Source organism: Neomonachus schauinslandi, chromosome 14, assembly GCF_002201575.2.
Source record: "Neomonachus schauinslandi chromosome 14, ASM220157v2, whole genome shotgun sequence".
NCBI classification, from domain to species: Eukaryota; Metazoa; Chordata; class Mammalia; order Carnivora; family Phocidae; genus Neomonachus; species Neomonachus schauinslandi.
Window position 1 is genome coordinate 75,166,581 of NC_058416.1, and position 25,228 is coordinate 75,191,808.

General features: G+C 55.2%; 1 protein-coding gene across 1 annotated transcript; it reads right to left on the reverse strand.

Moving 5' to 3' along the window:
- Positions 1–1,088: 1,088 nt before the first annotated feature.
- Positions 1,089–23,521, reverse strand: FOXN4 (forkhead box N4). Its single transcript, XM_021703592.1, has 9 exons — positions 23,436–23,521; positions 9,508–9,653; positions 7,429–7,553; positions 7,216–7,326; positions 6,777–6,904; positions 6,052–6,148; positions 4,822–5,029; positions 2,397–2,780; positions 1,089–1,348 (listed from the first exon to the last, which is right to left on the reverse strand). The coding sequence occupies exons 1-9, from the start codon at positions 23,519–23,521 to the stop codon at positions 1,089–1,091; spliced, it is 1,545 nt and encodes a 514-aa protein (XP_021559267.1).
- Between the last annotated feature and the right edge of the window lie 1,707 nt (positions 23,522–25,228).

A 25,228-nucleotide genomic window follows, 5' to 3' on the forward strand; every position in this document is an offset into this window, starting at 1 on the left:
ACGAGAGAAAAAAAAAGAAAAATACATAAAAATGGCCATAGGGCAATGAATAGGCAACTAAGTGCCAATAAATACTTTGCATTGCAGCTTTGTCAGCCCTCCCTCACCGCGTGGGGCAAGCTTTACATGGTTCCGTTTGCTTTTTCCGTCACAAGTAACTTAAATTTCAGCACAAATGGCCCCCGCCATTCTTTCCCGTTCCCATCCCGATCTGCCTTTAGAAAGCCCCCGAGCCCGGAGCGATGTAGGGCACCTCTCCTCCCAGGTGCGTGTGGGAAGAGATCCAAGTCATGACCCAGTGGCTAGAAACGTCTCTGGTCTCCAATTTAGAAAAAGAGGATGTTCCATAGTATCCAAAGTGCTTTTTGTTCTAAAAAGCAGCCCAAGGCTGCAAACGGGCTTAAGAGCCAGTTGGAGTCATGATGTCCTGGAGAAATTTGGGAGTGAGGGTTACCAGGATGCAGGCAGGGACCGGGGACTCTCATTCCAGAGGCCGCGGGCCAGTTTCGAAGAGATGGTGCAGAGGGGCTCCAATAAATATAAATAAATGTACACGGGGGCCCAGGGCCCGGCATGGCACAGGGATCTCTCCCTACAGGAGGAGCGGGCCTGGAGGGTCGGGGGCGGGCGCCCGCCTCGGAGTTCAGCCCAGGCCAGGCCAAGGGAAGCTGGCCACTCGGCCAGTTCTGCTCCAGGCCTCGGGGCCTGGGCTCTGGGGGCTGAGGTGGATGCTCAGTCCCAGAGGAATAAATTCAAGAGCCTCCCCACTGGAGGAGTTTCCATGGTGCACCAACGCGTCCCATCTCAAAGGGGGTTGCGGGTCATTTCAGGAGCCTGGCGGGGATGCAGGCCGGAGAGATCTCGTTCTCAGCTGTCACTCTCTGGAAGGAGCATTGGGGTCGGGGGAAGCTGGCGCCTGTCCACTCTCCTCTGTCCTTCTGACTTGGGGAGGCCCCAAAAGACCTCCTGTGGAGGTGTGCGGGGGCCAGGGGCGCCAACAGGGTGTAAGAGGCCTTGCTTCCAGGTACACCAGGCTCCAGGAGCTCTCTGCCAGGCCCAGGGGCTGGGGGCCAGGCGAGGCCGTCACCTCAAAGCAGGGCTATGGGCTTGTTCCCCGGGGCGCCCAGGTACTGGGAGGAGGAGGTGGTGGCTGCCGCGGCCACACTGTCTGGGGTCGAGTACGTGGCATAGAGACCTGTCACCTGCAAGTCTGGGAAGGACTGGTCGCTGCGGCCGGAGATGGGGGTCAGGCCCGAGGCCCCCAGCTCACAGCCAAGGGCCGAGTCTCCGAAGGTCCCCAGGGTGTCCAGGCTGAAGCCCCCATCCTTCATCTCCTCCCAGAGGTTCCCTTTCAAAGACAAAGGCATTTGGGTGAGCCGGCTTCATGACCAACAGACCTGAGTTCGAGTCCCGTCTGAAGGAAGAGGCAAAGACCGTGCGCGGGGTTCAAAGTCGGGGATTGCAGGGGAGGGGGCATGGAGAAGCCAAGTGCCAGCCCCGGCCCTCCCTTTCCCACTGGGCATCCCAGGGAATGTCGCTTCCGTCCCAGAGCCTCAGGCCCCTTGGGATGAAATGGAGATGATCAGAGACCTCCCAAGGCTTCAACGGGGGGGGGTGTGGAAAGCAGGGACTCTCCCTCAGGGGTCCCATCACGGCCCAGCCAGGGGACAAAACAGCGATTTCCCTACACAATAATCCAGCGGGACAGGCGGGGAGGGCCGAATATACCCACTTCACGGCTGTAAATAACTCCCTCGCGAGCTAACTCACAAACCTGCTAACCAGGCCAGTCCCTCTCCAGACACGGAACTCCCAGAGGGCAGGGAGGAGTGCTCAGCCCTTGGCTGGCTCTCAGGAGGTGCGCCCGTGTCGTGAGGGGACGAATCACGAGACCCTTGTCCTTGCATTCATTCATTCAGCTCCTTTGTGTCAAGCGTGACCGAGCGGCAGGCAGTGGGTCAGAGCGTGACCTGGCCTGAGCTTGGCACACGCACGCTGAAGCAGTTACTGAGTAAAAGCTGGCGGTCAGACGCACCCGGGGCTCTGCCACTTACTAGCCGGGTGACCTCGGGCCAGTGACCTCACCTCTGTGTCTCATCTCCTCGGTGGCAGAATGGGGACAGGAAATGGCAGCGGCCTCCCAGGACCGTTGCAGGGATGGGGTGATGGTTATGAAGTGCTTGGCATGAGTCCCGGTATACAGTAAGCACTCATGAAACGCTCACTGGAATTCACCAGCATGAGGAGGTTGGGAAGTACTTGTCCAGGGAATGAGCTGAGGGGTAAATGCCGACAGACCTCCTCTCCCTTGCCCTCCCCCATCCCTCTGGCCCTCCAGCCCCCACCCCCCCACCATCCCCTTCTGTCCCTCCCCACCCCCGTTCCTGCAGCCTCACCCTGCAGGGCGAAGTCCATGATGCTGGGGTCCAGGGCGTCCACCTCCGTGCTCATGTCGGTGCTGATGTTGATGAAGTCCACGGGGGCCCTTCCCAGGGCAGGGTGGGGCAGGGGGCTAGGGCTCAGTTCCGGCAGGGCGTGCAGGGGTGGGGTCTGGGCGGGGGCGGGAGAGTCTGGGGCCAGATGTGCCTGGGGCTGGACCTGGTGGTGCAGGGGGACTGACTGCAAGGACAGGGTCATCAGGGGCTGGGGTGGGAGCTGGGAGACAGCCAGGCAGCCATGCGCCATGGCCACTGTGGCAGCATGAGTCAGCACGGTGGTCTCGGAGTTCCCAGGCCTCCTGCAGCTTTCCGGTCGGTCCGAGATCAGCTTGTCCAGCTCCTCTGCAGGCAAGGGAAAGGTCCCTCAGAAGCCACCCTGCGGTTCCCAGGCCCCAGGGTTAGCATGCCTGTAACCCCAGCAATCCCCTTGGACTCTCTGAACCTTGGTCTCTTCATCTATGAGAGGGCACTGTACATTCTGCGCAGTGTTGTTGGGGAAATGTAATGAAATCACAGATTGCATAGGGTCTTTGAGGAATGAGGGAGCCTCCCATGATAACAGCGGTTCCTCTCTTTGGGACAATGCTATAGCTCTAGCACGTCCCTTGAAGCTAACAGTCTTGCAAGAGGAGGTTAAGGCAGAGAATACAAGTCCAACAACATCAGGACAAAATTTATGAACACACAAGGGGTCCTAGCCACTCCCTGCTACTAAAGAGACATTAAGAAGTGTTACTGTGGGTTAAAAGTCAGATCCTCCTTAATGCTCTTGGTTACAAACAAGACAAGTGATCACTCTGAAATTATTCTTGGTTGTTGGCTTGCGTCTCCTTGAATGTAACACCAATTTGAGACTGGACCACTAGGGTCCCAGGACCTTTTTCGGGTGGCACCCATTTAGGCTGGCCCACTTAGGGGTGCCTGGGTGGCTCAGTTGGTTAAGCGTCTGCCTTCGGCTCAGGTCATGATCCCCAAGTCCTGGGATCGAGCCCCTGCGTCGGGCTCCCTGCCCCACTGAGGGCCCATGGGATTGTGCCATGGTCCCCTTTTCCTCACTTTTTTGAATTATTCATCTCTGAGCCTTCATACCCAAACCTCAAGCATGATGATCCCCACAGAGTCAGGCCAAATGTTCCCGAGGCTGAGTGGAATTAAGCTTCCATTTGACATTTTCCAATGGATGTCACCTCTATGTCCCTCCCCTTCACATCTCTTAATTAAAAACAAAAAACAAAAAAAAGCAGATGCAATATTTTTTTCTAATATAAAAGTGATTCATGAACAGGGTTGAAAATTTGGAAAATACAGAAACACATGAAGAATATAAAAATCATCAGTGGTCTCTTCATTCACAGTCAAGAGTTTGGCTTATTTCTTCTAGTCTCTCTGTATGTGTACGTACTCATAAATCCATACACATATAAATGAGTGGATACACACACATATATAAATATATGTGCATTTAAGATACATTTTAAAATATGATTAGGCTGTGTTATATTGTCTTTTTTCACTTATTGAATTGGAAGTATTTTTTTCTCTTCCAAAAATATTTTTGTCTCTCATCCTCGCATGGTATGACATTATACCTATTTAATCCCCTATTGCAGGAAGTCTAGATTGCTTTCAATTTTTTACTAGTAGAAATAATTTTGTGGGGTGCCTGGGTGGCTCAGTTGGTTAAGTGGCTGCCTTCGGCTCAGGTCATGATCCCGGGGGTCCTGGGATTGAGCCCCGCATCGGGCTCCGCGCTCCGCGGAGTCTGCTTCTCCCTCTGCCCCTCCACGCTGCTCATGCTCTCTCTCTCTCTCAAATAAATAAAATCTTAAAAAAAAAAAAAAAAGAAAGAATTTTGGGACAAAAAACCTGGTTTATAAACCTTTTGTTGAAATCTTTGATATTTTCAGCATACGTTGCCAGAAGTAAAATAACTCAACCAAAAAAATGGGGAGTGGTTTGCAGGGCTTTTAGATATTACTTTGCCCTGGAAAAGTTTAACTGAGGTTCCCACCAATCATATATGAAGGTGCCTGTTTCTCTGCATCTTAGCCCATACTAGGTGTTATTATTTTATTCTTTTATTGTTTTAAAACTCGGTGCCAGGGCGGCAGGCATGGTGAGAAAGCGATGTCCTCCTTGGTCGTTTAGTCTGGCATTTCTCTGTGAGAACCTAGGGGCTGCTTAGGGAGACTGAACAGTTTTCCACAGGCCTCTGACCAGGCCCCTCAGCGGACCTGCCCCAGGGGAGGCATATTTCCCGGGAGGGGAGGAGGAAAGTTCACCAGGCGCCTGTGTCCCCACCAGCGAGGCCGGGACCCGTGGCTGGACCGGACGCAGGCGGGGACGTGTGGTGCGGGTGGCGGAGGGGGAGTCTAGGCCTCACCGGGGTTGGCCATGCTCCGGTGGATGGCGGCAAGGTCCTTTCTCTTCCACTTGTACATCTCCTCCTCCATCTTGTCGATGCGGGCCAGGTTCAGGGCCCACAGGCAGCCCTTGCGGGAGGAGCCGCTCATCTTGTTCTCCACCTTCTCGAAACACTTGTTCAGGGACAGGTTGTGTCGCACTGAGTTCTTCCAGCCGTCGGGAGCCGTCTGTGGGGACAGACGTGGACACGCAGGAGACCCCCTCAGAGACCTCCCCGTAAGCCCTCCCTCTCCAGGGGCATCTCAGACACAGGCCTCAAGGGGCAAGGGCACAACGGCGGCAGGGTGAAGTGACAGTCTGATGGCCAGCCTTGAGTTGGGAAGACAAGAGAGACTGGTGGGGATTGTGGCTCACCGGAGGGCCCGCGCCCTGTTAAAGGGGCGACCCCACGTCAGCTCCAGCCAACAGTTGCTACGTGAGAACAGGCTCAGGGATGCCGAATTGTCCCCTCTGTCTCTCCTCCTCAGGAAGCAAGCAAGAGAGGGGATGCTAACACGCGGGTAACTGGCCAAGGGTATTCAAAGCCGATCGTGTTTAAATGCTCACACTTTATTGTTAGGTAGCCAGATACTACAGTGCGCCTCACATTCTATCCCTGGCCCCCTGCACACGCACACACCACTGTCTGCAGTATTTCTGCTAAGGACACTGACCATGTCAGGGACCCTGCAGCTTGGTACCCTCTGACCACCTGCTCCTCATTTTGCTTTGATGCCAAGAAAAAATCACGTTACTGATAGCCAACCACGCGCCAGGAGCTGCCAAGGCCCTTTGCACGCAGAGCCCTCACTCACCTGGCCAGCTGGGTATCATTCTCCCCATCTTACAGATGAGCAAACCGAGGCTCAGAGGGGCAACAGCTCTTGCCACGTCTGTGTTCTGCATCAGTATGTTTTAGGGAGTCTGTGCGGAGTCACTAGGCTGGCCCCACCACCCTCTGCTCCCCCCCGCCACCGCCCAGATGCCTGGTGAGTTCCTTCTCTGGGCAGAGTCCAGTTCCAATGCCCCCTCCTCCTTCTGGCCTTCTTTGGCCATGTCTGTGTGAATGCACAGATACAGGGGTCTATGGACATCACTGGGGACCTGAGACAGTGACCCAGTTTGGCCTGGGGCCAGTCCCGGGTGCTGGTGGTGTGAGGGAGAGGCCGGAGCAGCTCTAGCATCCCTCCCCCGGGCTGGGGCCCCTCACCTTGAAGTAGGGGAAGTGCTCCTTCATGAAGCTGTAGATCTCACTCACAGGCAGGCTGCCTGTCTTGCTGTTCTTCAGGGCCATGGCGATCAGACAACTGGAGGTGAAGGGTGGGGCAGGCCAGATGTAAAGGTGTCTCAGGCTGACAGCCCAAGGTCCCCTCTGCCAGGAAGTCTGCCCTGCTTGACCCCACCGTACCAGCCCTTCCATACTCAAACTCAAAAGGTACCAAGCTCTGGTACCTTTTCATGGCCCGTCATCTTGCCCACCCCTTGCCCTTCTCCTTGACCCTGAGCTCAGACAGTAGTACCAGTTCGAGAAAACTCTTTTCCTCTCTTTATCCCTTCCTCATAGTTAATGTCTATGGGCCTTTAGACTTTAACTAGGCTGCTTACCGCCACCCCCCAATCTTATGGGGTACACAATGTTATTACGTTGATGACTTTTTACATCAGAGGGAACTGAGGCTCAGAGAGGCTAAGCCGCTTCCCCAAGGCCACGCAGTTCGTGAGTGACAGAATGGAGCATCGGGCTCAGGGTCTGGAGTGGGTTCTCCACCCTGGGGACTGACTGAGCACATGATGTGATTCCTAGAGCTCATCCCACCTGGGGGCTCCCCACTCACCAAAAGCTCCCCCCGTCTGCAAGTCTGAGCTGTCCTAAAGGCAGCCCTCGCCCCTCTCCTCCCCGAGGCTCCCACGGCCCCGGCCCACCCTGGACCTCACCTGTATGAGTAGATGGGCTTGGGGTAGTGTTTGGGGTGCAGTTCCTGAGATGAATGGACAGCCATGCGGGGCTGGGGGTAGGGAGGCCGTGCTCCAAACGGGGAGCTGTACAGGCCCATGGGAGGGCACTTCCCACAGGCAGGGCAGAGAGAGAAGGTGAGAGAGAGCATAAGCCACTCACAGGAACCCCACCCCACCCCAGGCTCGCTTTTTAGGAGACGCTGTTTAGCAAGATGTGAAGTTGCCAGCCCCAGGAGACAATCCTGTCTCTGCTCCCTGCAGGGGATTTAGGGAACCCAGTGAACGACTCTATGACATGGTCATGGGGAATGCTATCCTCATGTTGCAGGGGAGTAAACTGAGGCTCAGCGAGATCCCTGGCCAGCCCAACGCAGGGATGTGTGTCTCCAAGTCCAGGGCCCCTCCAAGCCCCCCGTACCTGCTGGGTGCCTGGGGGGGGCGGTAACTGTGTTTGGGAGGCAGGTGAGTAGAGCTGTGGGGCGTCCTGCAGGCCGGATGAGGGCTGGCCCCCCACAGGGATCTGGTTCATCTGCAGGGGCCGCAAGAGGAGACAGAGGTCAGGGTGAAGGTAGGGCACCCCAGCCCTGGAGGACCCCCACTCCAGCTCCCTGAGCCATGCTGTGGCACTTACACTGGTTCCGTGATTGGCGATGGGGCCCAGACCTAGCATGACTGGGGGGACCATGCCAGCCGGGCCGTGGAGCAGGGCACCTGGGGTGGCTCCCACGTGCAGGTCAGCTGCCCTGGCCAAGGCACCTGCAAAAGGGAAGCATAGAGATGCCGCCGGGCTGGAGGAACGGGGTCTGCTGGCAGAGCAGCTCCGGCCCTGGACACCGCCCCAAGCCTTGGGGCCAGGTGCATAGCAGGTGCTTGGCCAATCACTGCCCTGGAGTGTAGTGCTGAACCATGGCTTCCTACCAGCTGTGTGGCCGGGCGCCAGCCTCAGTTTCCCCATCTGTACAGTGGAGCTACCGAGGTCACTTACGTACGAAGCTCTTGTGGGGGTTTAGATGCAGTAATGTCTATAAAGTGCTTATCATGTTGCTGGCTACAGGACAACATCGTGATAAATATGAGTCAGTAACAAATAATAATGATAATGTCATTAATAGCTTGGTTCTCGTCCAAGCTATTAATGACATGAAGCTAAAACATCAATTCATTATTCAATTCTCCTCCTCGGAATCATGCCTTGGTTCCCCCGTGCCTCCTCTCCCCTCTGCCAAGCCCTGCCCCTCTGCTGGGGATGAGCTCAGTACTCACGCCTGCCTGCCAGCCACCCGTCCTACGCCCGGGGCAGACATTGCTAATCTATCACAGATCCTCACTGAACCATTCTGCTTTGGGGCTACCTTCTAGGTTAAACCAAGTTGACCTGCAAGATGATCCTGCCCTGGGGCCACCTCTTCCAGGAAGCCTTCGGGGCCCCTCAGCTCTCTTCTGAGTCCTGGCTGCCACTTGGGCTCATCCGTGGTGCTTTTTGGTCTGTCTGTCTTGCCCTCTCTTGGGCCAGACCCTCAGCTCCCTGAGAACTAGGACCACATCTTATATGACTCAGGGCTCCAGACACCTCGCATAGAGACAGGAACACAGGAGGGGTGCGGCCGCACAGCGGAGAAGGGAGGGGCTTCCTTCTTTCATGCTTCCTGTCTGTTGTGTGCCATACAGCACCTACTGTGTGTCCAAGGTACTTTAGGCACTGAGTCTTTTCAACACCCCAGGAGGGCAGCTCTGCTATCCTTTCGTTGCACGTAAGGAAATAGGTCAGAGAAGAAAGTACTTGCCCAAGGTCACAGAGCTGGAGGTTCTAGATCAGGGTTTGGTAAACTATGTCCAGCAAGCCAGATCCAGCCTGTGGGATGTTTTTGTAAATAAAGTTTTATTGGTACACAACAACACCCGTTCATTTACATTGTCTGGGGCTGGGCTTGCACCACAGGGACCATCCGGCCTACGGAGTCTAAATATTGACTACATTGCCCTTTACAGAAAGAGTTTGCTTACCCTTGCTATGGATGTTTTGGCCAAGAACAATTTGTTCAATGAAATAAATACTCCTAGACCCTAATTTTTCAACTATTGGTACTTTTAATGTCCTGTGATGATTGTTTTCAACCCTTTCTGTGTCTCTAAATATTCAGTCCACTTGCTGTGACTGCAACTGACTGCCGTTGATTGAGCACCTACTGTGTGCCAGGACCATCGGCACTCTCCATGCATCATCTCTCTGAAGGTCAGGGTTCCGTAGACTTCTTCAGTAAAGGGCCAGGTAGCAAATATCTGAGGCTTTCCCAGCCATATGGTTTCTGTCTTCGGGTTTTTTACAACCCTTGAAAAATGCAAAACCATTCTTAACACAAGGGCGATCCAAAAAACAGGCTGCAGGTTCCAGGCTGCCTTTGGCCCGCAGGCCGTAGTTTGCCGACTGCTTTAGCTGTTCATGTTGTAGAGGGAAGGGGCAGGCTCTCTGTATTCTTCACTGAAACCTTAGCTTACACACAGCCTGGCACACGGTGGTGAGCAAATGAATGAACCACATCCCTCCGAGGAAGGTATCACATTTTACAGATGCAGAAACAGAGGCCCAGAGAGAGAGAGAGAGAGAGAGAGTGAGCGAGCTGGCCAATCACCCAGCTGGTGGGGGGCAGTGCTGGGTGTCGCCCCTCCCCTGCACCACCCTCGTGCCCCCCCACCCGGCCCCTGCGCCTACCTGGGTGTGGGTGCGGTGCACTGGGGCCACCCAGGTCCACACGGCCACTCGCCATCTGCTGCAGCCGCGGCACATCCACCGCTGTGAGCCACGACAGCGACTGCAGGTCCCCGGGAAGGTCATCATCGCTGCTGGTGGCCAGGAGCCTGCAGGGAGGGGCAGGAGCTCGGGCGGGGCGGGGAGCTCAGGTCGGCTCCTGGGGGGGCTCCACCCCACCTCTGGAATCACTCCCTAGCCCCTAACCTCCCCAAGCTGCCCTCATCTGCCCATCTCCTGGGCTGGGCATGGTCCCAGGATCCCCGCCTTTGGCAGCCAGATCACACATCCTCAAATCATTCCTTCTTTTACTACATCTTACCTTAGCCCCTACCTACCCCCACGATAATAAACACTAATGTTTGTTGAGCACTTACTATGTGCCAGACACCACATCAAATCCTTCACAGGTAGTAAGCCATTTAACACTCCTGGTCACCCCACAAGGCAAACGGTAGTAGTAGTAGTAGTATTCCCATTTTACAGATGGGGAAACTGAGGTGCAGGGCTCAGTGCTCAACAGGCACAGTCCTTTTTAATCCTGTTCAATCCCCGCAGCAGCCCTGAGAGGTAGGATATGCCCATGTGCCCCTCTTACATTCGGGGAAACTGAGGCTCAGAGCACTGAGCCATTTGCCCGAAGCCACACGTAACAGGAAGCGGTGGGGCCGGGACCCAGGCTCAGAGCCTGAACGAAGCCCGAGCTCTTCACCATGCCCCCAGGCAGCCCCCGGAGACCTCCTGTTGGACCCACACCCACCACTCCTCAACAGACTCAGGAGCAAAACCATCACTCTCCACAGAAGGAGAAAGGCTGCCCACTGAGGATGGCAGGCAGGTCTCCCGGTGTGGGGTACGCAGGCCTCCCCAGCACCCCTAAAGTCATGCTTGCCACACGGCTCCAAGGGCACCGGGCCCCCACCCCCGGCAGCATGTCGTCCACGGGATAAGGTGGCTGCAAACTGGCCCAGAGCCCACGCCAGACCCACCACGCCTGCCTCCACCCGCCCCCTGCCCCAGCCCTGCAGGCCAGGATCTCTCTGGTGTGTGGCCCAGAGGCCCACAGTCCACATTCTGAGAGCCCCGGTTTCAGAGTAAGCGTCTCAGGGACGCTTGGGTGTCCCCCAAAGACTTCTTGGAGGAAAAGCCATTCCTGGGCTGGAATGAGCCCACACGGGCAGCCCGGAGCCCTAGCCCTGGTCCCTAGAAAGGGGGAGAGAGAAAGCAGCGCAGCCTCTGGCTTTGTCACGCGTGGGGCAGGGGACCCCACCGTGGGGCATCGGCTCTGCCACCCCCGGGCCCGCCCCAGCTAGTGCTGTCTCCCCCCCCTTCCCAACTCGCCCATGCTCTCTCTCCTTCTGTTTTAGGGCCACAGTTGGTGTTGCCATGGCCACAGCTGCTCCTTGTTGCAGGGGCCTGGGCCCTCAGCCCAGCAGGCTGGCATCAGGTGACCGTCGGGCTGCCCCGGCCATTGGCTGCCTTGTAGGAAAACAGGGCCTGGAAACAATTTGAAAACCCGGCCGGCCGTGTCAGCAGCAGCAGTTGGCCTAGCTGCTGTCCCCCGGCGGCCCATTGTGCGACAAACGACTGTTGCCCCCGTGGCACGTGGCCCCCATTGTCCTGGGGTCTCCGTGCCATTGTTGTTGCCCTCCCCCCACCCCCGGCTGCCACTCCTGCAGCCTGCTCGTAACTCATCTGGCGGGTGGCAGCCACGGCCCAGGCCTGGGCGATGCCATCTGTCCCCTCGGGCCCGTGGAGACCATGGGGTGAGGCCGAGGGGCAGGGCCTGGTGCACCGCCCACTGCAAGGGGGTGGGAGGGGTGTCTGGCCGGTCCCCACCCACCCCACGACTCGCCGACCTCCCAGAGTCTGGTGGTGCGAACCCTGCTCCCTCTCTCTCCCCTACCTGCCATAGCTCCTCGTTGCCCCCGCTGTTCTGTCTGGCATTGGGGCAGCAGGGCGGAACGGAGGTGAGCCGCTGCTGTCAGGTTTCTGAAGCCGGGGCCCCACCAAAGCCCCCAGAATGGTGCTGGGGGGCTCGTAAACAGACTGGCTTTCTGGGTGCGAGCAGAGTCTCTGGCGGCCAGTGACTCTGACAGATCGTCCCCAGGGTGGTTAAGAGCTTGGGCTCTGGCGTCTAATCCTAGTCTCCACTTACCTGTGTGCCAGGGCCACTGACCTGTCCTCTCTGAGCCTCAATTTTTCATCTGTAAAATAGGGTTAATAACACTTCCTCTCTCCTAGGGGGTCGTGGGGATTCAGCGGGTGGTCGCACGTAAAGCCCTTGGAACAGTGTCTGACTCAGCTGCCGTTAATATTCATACCAATGTTAATGTTAATATTAGCCAGGTCCCCAGAGGACTGGAAGGCCATGGAAGCTTTGGGCGCTGTGGTCTCACGGACCCACCTCTATTGCTGCAGCCACTAGACGCTCCCATTTATTGAGCACTTCCTGTATGCTCTCTCCCCATTTTACAGACAGAGACGCTGAGACCCCGAGCAGTCGCTTAAATGCCCGGAGCCCGTTTCCCCACGAAGGGAGGGTCGCAGAAGGTTAACGATGCCGCTGAGCGCATAGAAGGGCAGAGTAAATGGTGCTATTCTGATTGTGCTTCTATGGGTTTTTGTCCTGCTCTTTGTGTGCCCCCTCCTGGTTCCCCATTCCTTTGTCTTCACCGCCCCCTCCCCCCACCCCCACCCCCCCCCGCCACCTGTAAGGAGCTCAAGCAGCCTACTGTGGCCACCCAGTGTCCATTCCATGCCCCCCTCTCCGGGACACCCAAGCACGATCCCACCGCCATGCCTTAGCAATTCCCCCTGCTAGGAATGCCCCCCTTTTGCTTCCTCCCCCCCCCACCCCCGCCCCAAAACGGTGCCCATCCCTGGAGGCTCACTGCAAATTGTCTTCTGTCCTCTTACTGCCAAAGTGCCTTCAGACATCATCTGACCCCACCCCTCCTTTGACCCACGGGCAAACTGAGGTTAGGAGGGAAGCACTTCGCTTCCAATTCACAGTCCAGAGCAAGACCAGGGCTAGGGCTCCGGGCTGCCCGTGTGGGCTCATTCCAGCCCAGGAATGGCTTCTCCTCCAAGAAGTCTTTGTCACCCTGAACCCAATTCAGGGACCTCCCTGCATCCTAGCTGCTCCCTACACCTTGCCAGGGGCAGTGAGTTCACATCCCCTACCCCGCCTGTTGGATCGCTGAGGGCTGTGAGCCCTGTATCATCCTGTGTCCCTGCACACAATGGTGCTACTTAAATGTCTGCTTGGCTGGTTGAAATAAGCTGACCCCAGGCCACCAACCCAAAGAATGGTGTGACAATGGCTGTCACGTCCAGAACTTGTAGCACTCACAGCACCAGCCTCTGCCTCCCTGAGGGCTTGCAACAGCCTCCAGACGGGGGCAGGGAGCAGGCAGCTCCACTTTACAGATGGGGAAGCTGAGGCCAGGCAGGACTCGAACCCAGGCTGTTCCTGGGGCAGGACAGGCAGAGAATTAGATGGCCCCTGGGGGCAATGTCCCTACTGCCTCCATCATCCCAGGGCTTTCAAGGGCATATCAGCATCCCCCAGGACCGGGTTCGAATGCAGAGTTCAAGACCCAGCCCAGAGCCTGGGGTCCCGCCCTTGAGCTGTGGGGCTGGGAAGCTGTATCTTAGCACCTCTCAGCAAAGCTCCGGGGGAAGGACACCAAGGTGGACTCTTGGGCACAGGGCAAGCTTTGACTGGATGAATCTGGATTCAAGTCCTGGTGACCCCTGGCTGTGAGACCTCAGACAAGTCACGCCTGGCCTTCCTTTTTCTCATCTGGAAAATGGGAGAATAACTGTCCATCTCTCCCTGGGTTGTTTTGAGGAGCCCATGGGCCAGTGTGTATTCAACTCTGAACACAGGCCTGGCCCCGCCGGCCCTGCTGGTCTCCTGCCATGGATGTGGACACCCCGAAGCTCTGTGGTGGGGGTCTGCTGGCCCTAAAGCCTGGCTCACATCCTGCTGCCTCATCACCCGGCATTCAGGTACCTCTACCCTGTGTGTCACAGGAACTGGGAGGCAATGCGCTAGGCCCTAAATGGGTCCCGTCCCCATTACCCGGCCTGGGTCCTTAACCATCCCTGTCCACTTCTCTCCCCTCCTCCGCTCCCTGCAGAGGCGTGTCAGCCCGGGCCTCTGTCCACGGTGCCGTGTAAAGCAGCCCCACCACCTGTCCTTCCCCAAGGCCTAGAGTTCCCTCATTAAAGCTGCCCCCGTGTGCCCCATTCTTGCTCTCTCCTAGCGCTTCCTTGTAAATGGCGTAAACCACAGGGTCCTCAGCAATTGCGACCTGAGAAAGACTTCTTGGTTTGGGAACCGCTCTGGCTTCCCAGCCATAGGCCCTCAGAAGGGTGCTTAATCCCCAGCCTCAGTTGTCCCACCTGTCAGATGGGTACAAGGGATAGTGATAGCAGCAATTCCTTGTAGCCGCCCCCAGAGCCAGCATGGTGGTGTGAAGGTGACGGGGCTTTGTGGAACATTTGCCATCTGCGAGGGTCTGGGATTCCTCCCTGGGGTGTGTGTATGTGTGACCCCGTATCAGTCTCTTGAGTGGGTTTCCCCTCGGCCGGGAGAGGACAGGACATTTGCAATGCAAAGGAAAAGGCAAAATCCAGCCCCACTGGAGCCGGGCACACAGCAGGTGCTCAGTAAGTCCTCACGGCTCAGACAAATGAACAAACAGACCCAGCCTTCCAGACGCCCCCGCTCCCACCCCCGCCAAGGCCAGGCAGGGGTGAAAGGCCCAGCTTAATTTTATTTAATTTTACAAAAGCCTGTGGACATGGCTTAGGGTGGGCGAGTCCCTGCTGTGTGCCCAGCCTGATCAGGCAGGTGTGGTTACCATTACCACCTCCCATTTACCAGATGGGGACACTGAGGCCAGGGGCAACAGGCTTGTCTAGGGTCCCCCAGCCGGAGACTGGGCTGGTTACAGCCCCACTGTCCTTTCTCCCTGGCCCACAAGGAAGGGTTGAAGAAATGGGCTCTGTGGATTCTAGAAAATTCTAGCACTGTGCTAGGCAATCAGAAGCCACATGTGGCTATTTAAATTTAAATTCACTAAAATTAAACAAGAGTATCAATTCAGTTTCTTCATCACACCAGCCATATTTCAAGTGCTCAATGGCCACACGTGGCCAGTGCCTGCCATGTTGGACAGCAAGGAATTGGAACGTTTCCATCACCACAGAAAGTCCTTACTAGGCAGTGATGGTCTGGAACATTCTTTTCAATCACAATGGAAAGATCTCTGGTGTTTCCACATTGCCTTAAAATTGGAAATTTGATTTAGGTTTGGAAATTTTAGGAGCTGATTTCATGGAATTTTTGTTTTAGTACATTTCATTATAAAAGACTCCCCCCACTTTACCTCCCACCAGCAAGGAAGTTACAGGGGAGGGCTCTATAAAAATGGGAACCTGATACTAAGGTGGCTCACAAAGTAGTGAGCTCTCTGTCATGGGGGGCATTCAAGAAGGAGTCAAGGGATGATGGCCAGGCCCCTATTGGACGAAAGATGAGCCCAAGCAGCCTCCAAGTTCCCTTTGATGCCAAGACCCTCTAACTTATGGAAGAAGTCTGCAGGTAAACCTTCTGGTCACATTTCTAAAGTTCTATCACCTTGGGCAAGTGCCTCTTCCTCTCTAGGCCTCAGTTTCCCCATATGTAAAGCAGCAGTGGCAGAGTGGACAGTGGTTAGGAGCAGGCATGAACCCAAGGCGGGTGGACCAGGGCCTGAACATTCCTGGCTGTGTGATGGTCACCCGCTCTGGGCCTCAGTGTATAAAACGGGAACAATAAAGGCATCTACCGTAAAGTGACGGTCAAGAACATGATGCTAGTTCATTAGCATCAGATCAGATGAAACATTGAGTTTTCTGCTGAAAAATCAGGCTTAACTATTAGTTCAGGGGTCCCAAAGGTGACCCCTGACAGTGCATCCTTCTCAAATCAAGTGGGGGATTTGTCAGCAATAGGGTATCCTCATTAATGAGTGCAGAGCTTTGGGGGCAAAATGAAAATAAAAAGACCTATCTGGCACCCCAGAGTCCCCTTCTGAATTCAGCGGTTCCCCAACAGCTCCCCACCCCACATCCATCTTTTCCTTATGAGAAAACACACACACACATACACACACACACTCCTGGGGGGTGTCGTCACCCCTGTTTATAGATAGAAGAGGTGAGGCCGAGCCAGGAGAATTTGCCTCTGCAGCCTCTGGCCAGTGGCCTCAGGTACCCGCCCCAGCACCTTTCCCTGGGCCTCAATTTCCGCATCTGGAACACCACGGGTTTGAGCCCCTTCCATCTCGGTGGGGCTGCCACTGGGACAGACACACAGCCTGCAGGGCCACTCGGGGTGGGGGACTGCAGAGGAAGTGGGGGGATGTGGGGGTGTGTGGTTAGACCCTGGTTAGGAGCCAGGCGGTACCCCGGGGAAATCAATGTCAGAAGAATAGTCTATCACCAGTATAATTATCTGCCAACCTTTTCCAAGTGCCTACTATGTGCTCATCATTCTACATGTCTCATCTGTGTGCCCTTGTGAGTTTGCTCATCAGAAGTCCCCAGGCCCTCTGCAATGCCACACTCTGAGCCCATCCCAGCTAGGGACCTGGAGTCCTGCCTGCGTACCACCCCCACCCCACCCCCCCCACCCTCCACCTGTTGCTTTCTCTGGGGCATTTCGAAGTAGTGGGGACAAGTGTCGGCTCTGGGGTCAGCCAGGCCTGGGTTTGAATCCCCCACAGCTACTTAGTAGTTCTGAGACTGGTCTGCAGTAGTCTGCCTCTCTGGGCCTCAGTTTGCTCATCTGCACAATGGGGTGCTACTGCACACAGGGTGTTTGTTGTAAGGACTGATGAGATGATGCGGGTGGGGTGCCCAGCCCATCTGCATGCATTGCATGGTGGTGGTTGGCATGATTATAAACATCTTCTAAAGAGCACGCATTCAGCCCACAGTGGGCTCCATGGGCAGAGCCACTGGCAGAGTGACCGACACTCGTCAGCATCTGCTCCGTTCCATAAATATTTCCTGAACTCCTACTTGCCAGACTGGGTGGCAAGCACACAAAAGTGCCTCTGTCCAAGGAGATAACTTTCTAAGTGACCTACGGATGCAAAGGATGGAAGATCTGTCCCCTAGCGTGCCTACCTTCCTGCCAGCCCTCTTTGGTCTGTACCTCCCTCAACTCTCAAAAGCCTGTGGGACGGCTCCTTAGCAAACCCATTTCCCAGATGGGATAGCTGAGGCTCAGAGAGGGGAAGGGATACCCCTCAGCCACACAGCATGTAAGCAAAAGAGCTGGGGCTTAAGCCACCCGCCCCGGAGCCTCTTTACTTGGTCTCTCTGCCGGTTTAGCTGAAATAAATCAAGCTGTGGGCAGGAAAGGTAAGCCAGTATCCTCATTTTTAGAAGGATCTGCTAGGTGCCTCTGTAGTGACGGGGCCACTGCTCAGGGGACGCTGTGGTGACCCTGGGCAAAGCGAGACACCGCTGGAATCCACGGCTGCCATCCTATATTAACCAGGGGACCAACCTGACAACATTAATTAACAACGTCCTTAATTAATCAGTCATGTCACTGGAGGGATGGGAGTTGAGCCAGGAGGGCAGGGCACTGCAGGGGTGAGCCCGGGGACACCTGGATTCCGGTCCTGGCTCTACTCCGGACAGAGATCCTTGTGCAGGTAGCTCAATGCCTGTGAGTCTGCGCTTCCTCATGTGCAGAATAGGGGGGAACACAGGAAGGCTGTGCAACAGCGTTTGGCTCAAGGGCTAGACAACTATTTGTGGAATGGATGAATTTAACACCTAGCAGTCGGAGTGACCTTTCGAAAGAGACATGAGAACATGGCCCTGTCCTTAAAACCCGTTCGGAGAGTAAAGGTCCAGCTCCTCACCGTGGTCTGGCCCTGGCCGCCTCCTACCCCTCCCCTCGTGCCCTCATCTGATCTGCTCTAGCCAACCTGTCTATCCTTGAGTTCCCCAAACATTCATTCTAAGTGCTCTTTGCACATGCTGTTCCCTTGGCCCAGAATGCTAGTCCGTGCACTCATTCGCAGCTGGCTCCTCCTCATGCTTCTGGTCTCAGGCTAAATCTTCCCTCCTCTGAGAGATCCGCCCTGGCTACCCACACCCCTGGCCGTCCTTTCTGTCTGTGTCTGCAGAACATGTAGCATTTTTCAAGGAGGTATTATTCATTTACATATGTTTCCAGTCTTTCCACGCTGAGAGGGCAAGGACCGGGAGGCCCCGTATTTTGTTCAGCACAGCGCCTGGCACCCTGTGGGCATTTATTATATCGTTGCTGGAGTAAGAGAAGGTGGAAAGATACCCAAGCCCAGCCCCACCCAGCCCCGCCCAGCCCCGCCCAACTATAACGTAATTTGCATTGCCCAATCTCTATCCATTTCCTGCCGGGCTTAGCCACACCCCCACCCCAGGAAACCCTCCCAGACCAGTCCAGCATCTCCCAATGTTTCCATTCCCTGGAATGATTAGAGCCATTAATGTCTACATAGCGTAGACACCTGAGATCACCCATTAATTTTACTCAGCCGTTGCCTACCCCCGCCTTCCAGACACTAAACTCGCGGAGGTCAGGGATGACTCTGTCTTACACCTGATTACAGACCCAGAGCTTTCAATCTTTGACAAATACTTGTCCACCCAAGGTGAGCTGGACCCCCGTGGCCATGGCCTGTTGTTGCTATAAAGGTAAAATTCCAGGTAGAGGTAAAAGCCCTTGCTAAGGAGCTTGGCGGTGCATGCAGTAGGGCACCTGTATGTGTGGATGGATTACAGTTTCTGCGGAGATTTTTGCTTACAGAGCTCAAGTCCAGAGCCCGCATTTAACTCTACTGCCTATGTTGGGGTTCCTTACAGTCGATACAGTGTGCAGCGGAAGGAAACATCCCTTTGTGGCTCAAATCCCATTTCAACCCCTTTGTAACCATGTGACCTTGGGCAAATCACTTCACCTCTCTGCCCCTCAATTTTCCCATCTATAAAATGGAATCATTCTCATAATCGTTTCCACCATGGAGGGCAGCTGTGAGGATAAGATCAAATAATGTATAAGAGACGGCCCAGCATACCTCAGGTGCTAAGACCACGTTCCTTCTTTCCCCTCCTCTGGCCTTGCATGGTCACTAGGACAGCAAAGACTGTCTTTGGGGAGTCAGATCACCATCCCAGCGGAGCAGAGCGCAGAGGCACATCCAGCCCTGGGACATCACTTCCGCTCTGATTACAACAAGGAGGTCTTACCTGCCTCCTGGAGATGTGGTTAGTCGGAAATTGTTACATTACCACAAACTGTTCCTGTTTCTAATCCAACCTTTACACGAAAGGAATTAAGCATTTCATGGCGGTGTTTATTTAGCTAACATAGCTTTTGTAATGTCTTTTGTAACTGTTTACAGGAAAAAGAAAACCAAATGCTGTTTAGCAAGCTCGGGAATTCCCAGTGGGGCCAAGAGTGAGCGTAGTATGAAATGATTTGATTAGGAGCATGGAAAAGAGAATCTTTCCTTTCTAGAACTTGGCTGGGACTTGGTGGGAGGGTTGGCGGGGGGGGGGGGGGGGGGGGGGGGGGTGTGTGTGTATGTGTGTGCACATGTTTCTTGGGGTGGAACCCAAGATCCCAAAGGAAGGCTGGACCCCCCAGGAAGGCTACCTCTCTTTTCCTTGCCTACAAGGTAGCCCGAGGAGCTTCTGGCCACCCGGAGGGAGAAGGGGTGTACGGATGTTGGGACCCTCACTGCCCCTGACAGATGGAGCCCCCACCTTCCCCCCTGCAAGGAGGTCACAACCGATGGGCAGAGCCACAATGATATGGGTGTGAAACCATCGGGCACACGCAACTCAGTGGGGGCTTGAGAGGAAAAGCAGGTGGCATCTGCCCACCCTGGTCCCCACGGCAGGATTTTGTCATCACTTGAGCATAAACCTCCCTACGTTTCTGTGGACATGTTATTTCTCACGTGATATTGAGCCAGCCAGCCATCTACCCAACGAACATTAAGTATCCATCCTGTGCCTGGGCATTGTGGTTCAGAGATGAGAAAACCACTGTCCAAAGAGAGGAAGGATTTTGCCCACATCTTAGAGGAGCGACATGGCTCTGGGAGAAGATGAGGGTCCAAGGAGCCAGCAGTCTTCCTTCTTTCTCTGGGCTTCTGTTGCCCAATCTGTAAAAGGAGGTGGCTGGACCTGATCCCTAGGATAAGTTCCCAAAGTTGGACCAGGTGATTGAAACCTGCTCTTCTGCCCTTTCCTGAATGTATGCCTTGGGACAGGTCATACCTCAGTCTCCTTGTCTGTGAATTGGGATAATGCCAGCACCTAATGTCACGGTTGTTACTTTGAAGATCAAACAGGATTGTGCACCTCCTAAGGAGTTTCACGGGTTTCTGACACGCAGTAGGTGCTTAGTAACTCATTATTCTGCAGAACCTCGATGAGCGGACTTCCCTCCCAGCCCTGAGCCAAAGGGAAACCAGCTAACTCGCATCCAACGTGAGCTGTTGCTGTTGCCCACAGGGTCAGGGCTGCCCCTGGCCCTGGCCCCAGGCCCCAGCGTCACAGGCGGGGAGGCTGCCGCCAATTTGCTGTCTAGGCCCAGCCACTGACTCTCCCAGGGGGGCAGGGCAGCCTCCAGCTGCTGTCCCCTGCCCCCGCCCCCTCCCTCCCCGCACACAGCCATTGAAAGCTAACGGCCAAAGGCGGCCCTTGGGGATGGAGGGCTGTGTGGAGGGCTGCATGGGGGCTGGAACCAGGCTGGACCAGCAGCCTGAGTGGTCCTTGGAGCCATTCCCTGGAGATGTGAGAGAGGGAATGAGAAGCCCATAAACTTCTCCTAGGCTATTATTCAGGGAGAAAAATGGGAGTGGTTGGAAGGGGCCGGGAAGGCACTGCATGATCATCAGAGCTCCCTTCCCTGAGAAAACACTCTATCCCAGGCCTGGCCCAACACCTTTTCTAGATCGAAGTGCAGAATCCTCCCAACGACCTGTGAACTTGGTTCTCTAGTTGCTCCGTTTCACAGATGAAGAAAGTGAGGCACAGAGAGGGACAGCGACTTGTCCAGGGTCACACAGCTGCAAAATGGGTAGAGCAACTTATTCTGTTCCAGCCCTTGTGTTCTTCACCTGTGGGGCATGGTGCGGGGGGTGGGGGTGGGGTTGGTCACGATATCCTCTGGGTGGGACAGCCTCCGGTTCGAGTGCCACTTTACCCATAACTAGCTGTGTCATCCTGGAAAGCCAGTTAATCAGGTCGGGCCTTGGTTTCCTCGTCTGCGAACCGGGCACAGGAGGGCTACTCTCCTGGGGATGGTTGTGGCACAAGTAGTGAAGGCTTAAGAAACCACCAGCTGCAATTCTTCTTATTACTACTCTGCCTTCCGGGCGTGCTAGCTACAGAACACAAGAATGCCCCGGATCCAGGCAAACAGAAAAGGCAGGACGCCCCGGCAACCCTGGATCCGGGGCTGATGCCGGACTGCTTCTCCTTGCTCCATTGCCCCACCCCTGCCAGCTGGTCAGGGAACTGGGTAGGCACTGATGGTCCCCCCCTCACTTCTACTGCTAAGCTTACTGCCTCCCCTGCCCTCTTTCTGGACAGGAACTGCTTGCTTGGTGCCCCCAGACAGTTTGTGAGCTGGGCTGGCCAAGACACAGGAGACTGAGACCCCAAGGCTTGGAGGGGGTGGGAGCCCCTGCTGGGCAGTACCTGGGAGAAGGTGAGGGTCCAAGGAACTCCAAAGACCCCCTCTCTCTCGCAGAAAGCTGGACTCGTTGATAGGAACTAAGTCGTAAGAACAAGAGCAACTACTGGTTCTGTGTCTCTTGCACTGTAAAATTGACTCAGTCCTTCTGGCAGCCACATGAGGGATGTGCCCTAATCGTGCTCCTTTGAAAGCCGAGGAAACTTGAGCAAAGACACGTGACTTGACCAAAGCTGGATTTTGAACTTGCACACACATCCGACTCCAGAACGGCTGCCCTTCTCACCCCGATTCCCTGACTCTGGTGCTTTTACGGGGTGCTTTAAGGCAACAATAAGGCTCTATGGCTGAGCTCTTCCAGGTGGGCCCCCGCAGGGAAGCTCTGGCGTCCCCCCCACCCTTGCCAACTTCCAGCTGGGAGGACAGAGGGAGATCCACCCCCATACGTGGAGGGCCTTCTGGGTCCCAGGCACTTCCATAGATATTGCATTTAAAACCGGCGAGAGGTTGCTTTTATGATCCCGGCTGCACAAACAAATGAAGGTTCAGAAGTGAAATTGCCCAGGATCAAGCACCTGGCAAGCGGCCGAGTTGGAAATTGTTGTTTAATCTTTCTAATAACTCCATGCAGTGGGTACTATTTCTATTCCCATTTTATGAATGAGGAAACGCAGACCGCTCCACACAGCTGGAAGAGCTGGCATCATAACTGATTTCACAGCCCAAGCTCCTAACACGCTTAGGATGCCCCCCAACTCTACCTGCCATTATTTAAACCCATTTGGGGCTGGCAGGAAGCCCAGAGGTCCGCGGTTGTGTGATCTTGGTTAAAGATTTCATTTCACTGCTCCAAGCCCCAGGTCTTCACCTGTATGTACAGTGGAGGCTCATCAGAGCAGCCTCCCAAGCTGGGCATACAGTAGGCGCTCACAAGCTGCCGCATGCCTGGCACACATCTGCGGTCCCAGATCTGCACACGGCCAGCTCTCAGCAAATATCTGTTTGAATTTGCGTCTCATTTGGATCTTGGAAGGCAGCCTCCAGGCCCACAGCCCCGAGGAAGCAACCTCCCTCTAATTGGGGGCTGCAGTCGGCCCCAGAAGGCACTGCTGTTGAGTTGCAGTGGCCCCCAGGAGGCCAGACAGCCAGCCCCTGGGTAAACAGGGCTGATCTGAGGTGACAGCCTGCTCTTCCCAGGCCAGCCCCTGGCCTGTCCCCACTCCATAATCTGGGCTGTGCCCCCTCAACCCATGGACATGATGCTTGCCTTGATGGGTGGGGCACTGGGAACCAGGTCAGGCCTCCAGGGCTCAAGGGAGAGCCACTGGGAGAACTCCAGATCATTCCTTTTTCTCCTCCTCCTTCTCTTTGCTGTGTGACCACGGACAAGCCCCTTCTCCCTTCTTAGCCTCAGTCTCCCCAATTGTAAAAGCAGGGGACTGGACTGGTTGACCCCCTAGAGGCCGTTCGAGCTCTGAGGTTTGCAGACAAAAAGGCAAAGGACTCTGCGGAGCTTCCCCCACCCATTTGCATCTCGCTTCATCCTGTCTCAAAAAATCATTTATTTTGGCCTCAGACTCCACCACATTTATTCCTCAAATACATGAGGCCCACGAGAGACCTTAATTCAAGAGCATCATTTACCGGACGATTAAATGAAGCCCAGAGAGGGCAAGGAACTTGCTGAAAATCATACAGCCAGGCTAAGAATTCCGGAGTTACCACTCACAACTTTTCCAGTATCCACTGAGGATGGAAGCCAATTCCTCCCACCACCTCCCTCTCCCAAAGCTTTTGGGGGGCATTTCCTGGAGCCCTGTTAGGGCCACTGTAGGGAAAGCAATCGCCGCTATTGTCATCTTAACATTCACCAGGATGCCCCCGTTTCTTACCCAGGAGGGGATGTCTTGGAAGAGACAAAAGACTGGGCTTTGAGAGGTCCCATTGCCCCAGGCCACAAGCCCAGACATCCTCAGAGAGGCCAACTTTGAAATTGAGATCTCCCTCCCTCGCAAAATCACAGAATTTAATTGTAATGATAGTTCTTGGGCAGAAACCATAAACAGCACAGAAACACTTTACACAATTTAAAAATATATCGTTTGTTATCTGAAGAGACCCTCACCTGTATTCCTGCGGAGAGGCGTGGCGATTTTGCCCTGAGTTTCGAATAATTCCTGACATCATGGATGAGATGTCACTTTCTACCATCTCCTTGGGGAAAAGACAAGCAGAAAACAAAGCTCCCATCAGTGACGATGTGGACAGGGCAGAAACCCAGTTTTCCCACAATTCAGAAGGATGGAACTCAGGGGCGCCTGGGTGGCTCAGTTGGTTAAGCGACTGCCTTTGGCTCAGGTCATGATCCTGGAGTCCCGGGATCGAGTCCCGCATCGGGCTCCCTGCTCGGCAGGGAGTCTGCTTCTCCCTCTTACCCTCCTCCCTCTCATGCTCTCTGTCTCTCATTCTCTCTGTCTCAAATAAATGAATAAAATCTTAAAAAAAAAAAAAAAGGATGGAACTCAAATAACTAGAAGAACACTTAAAAAAAAAAAAAAGTGGTACTAGAGGATTTCCTGGGCATCACAGGTCATTTTCCCAGGGCAATTCTACAGGAATTCAGAAGCAAAGGAAGAGAATGGAATGGAATTGCAGGTTCTTTCGAATTCATGGGGGAAGGGCAGAGGAAGGCTCTAGAATCCAAATGTCAAGTCTTGGAAAATGTGGACTTGCAAAATAGGAATCAGAAAAACCAGATTCCCTTCCCAGCCCATTTTCAACCGCAGCTCAGTTGCGATCACTTTGAAAATAAATTTTTTTTAAAAAAAGGACAGCTTGATGTGTCATGTATGTTTCTCTGGGAGCCAAATTCCCACTTGCAAAGGGAATAATCCCCTCAGGGCTCCCGCCCTGGAAATGCCTACAGAAATGCCACATGCCCTGGCTGGAAAACCAGTCCAACCCCCACCCGTACTCTCCACCCCCCCGCCACACACAAACACAGCCTAAAAAGCAAAACAAAATAAAACTTCCCTAAGTTTCTCAAACTTCAACCCTGAAACGAACACAGAAACCCACCAAAAGACTCTCAGTTCCGCCCCAAAAGTCAGTGAGGGATTCCGGGAAGGAGAAAAGGGGAGCAGAGAGAGGTAGCCCCCACGGCCCCTGCGCCCGGGTCTCCACCCTGGAAATGCAATGCAGGGCACTGACCCGGAGGACGGAGCAAAGCCGACCCTGCAAGGTGGTACCTGGAGCGGATCCTCGCCGGGGCCGCCGCTGCAGGCGCTCCTGGGGCGGGCGGGGGTTTCGGAGGGGGGCTCCCTCGCGCTCGCCCCTCGCGTTCCGCAATTTGGCCGCCGTCGCGGCTCGAACCGTTTTTAAATTTCCCTCTCTGGAGCTGTCCAGCTCAGAGCATGCGCAGTAGCCGTGCAGGGGGCTTTTTCCCCAAGGGTCAGTTACAGGGCAGGGTCAAGGGGATTGCGGCGGGTGTTTCCCAGCAGCCGCGAGCCTTGCACGCCCCGGGGCTCCGGGTAGGGTGGGATGGGGCGGGGCGCAGGGGTGGGGACACCCCTCCTCAAACTTTGCCAGCAGTGGCAGCGACTGCATGCCCGCGAGCATGCGTTGAGGAGCAGTGGGAGGGTGATTTAGGCCAAAAGAATTAAGTTGCAAAAGGATGTCGGGTGCATTAAAACTTGCAATCCTTCACTTCCCCGGGGGGAGGGGGGCTAAGGAGGTGGGTGGGCGGAGAACTCTGCCGCGACCTCCCCTTTCCCCCGAAGGCGGACCGGCCCGGAGGCCGAGTCCCGGCCCCAGGTAGACGCGGATTCCGGCCACCTGTCCCTTTAAGAAAGTTGCGCCCGCGGGCTGCCGCGCGGCGGGCGGGGGCTGCGGGCCCGGGAGCGCTCGCGCCGGGCGCCT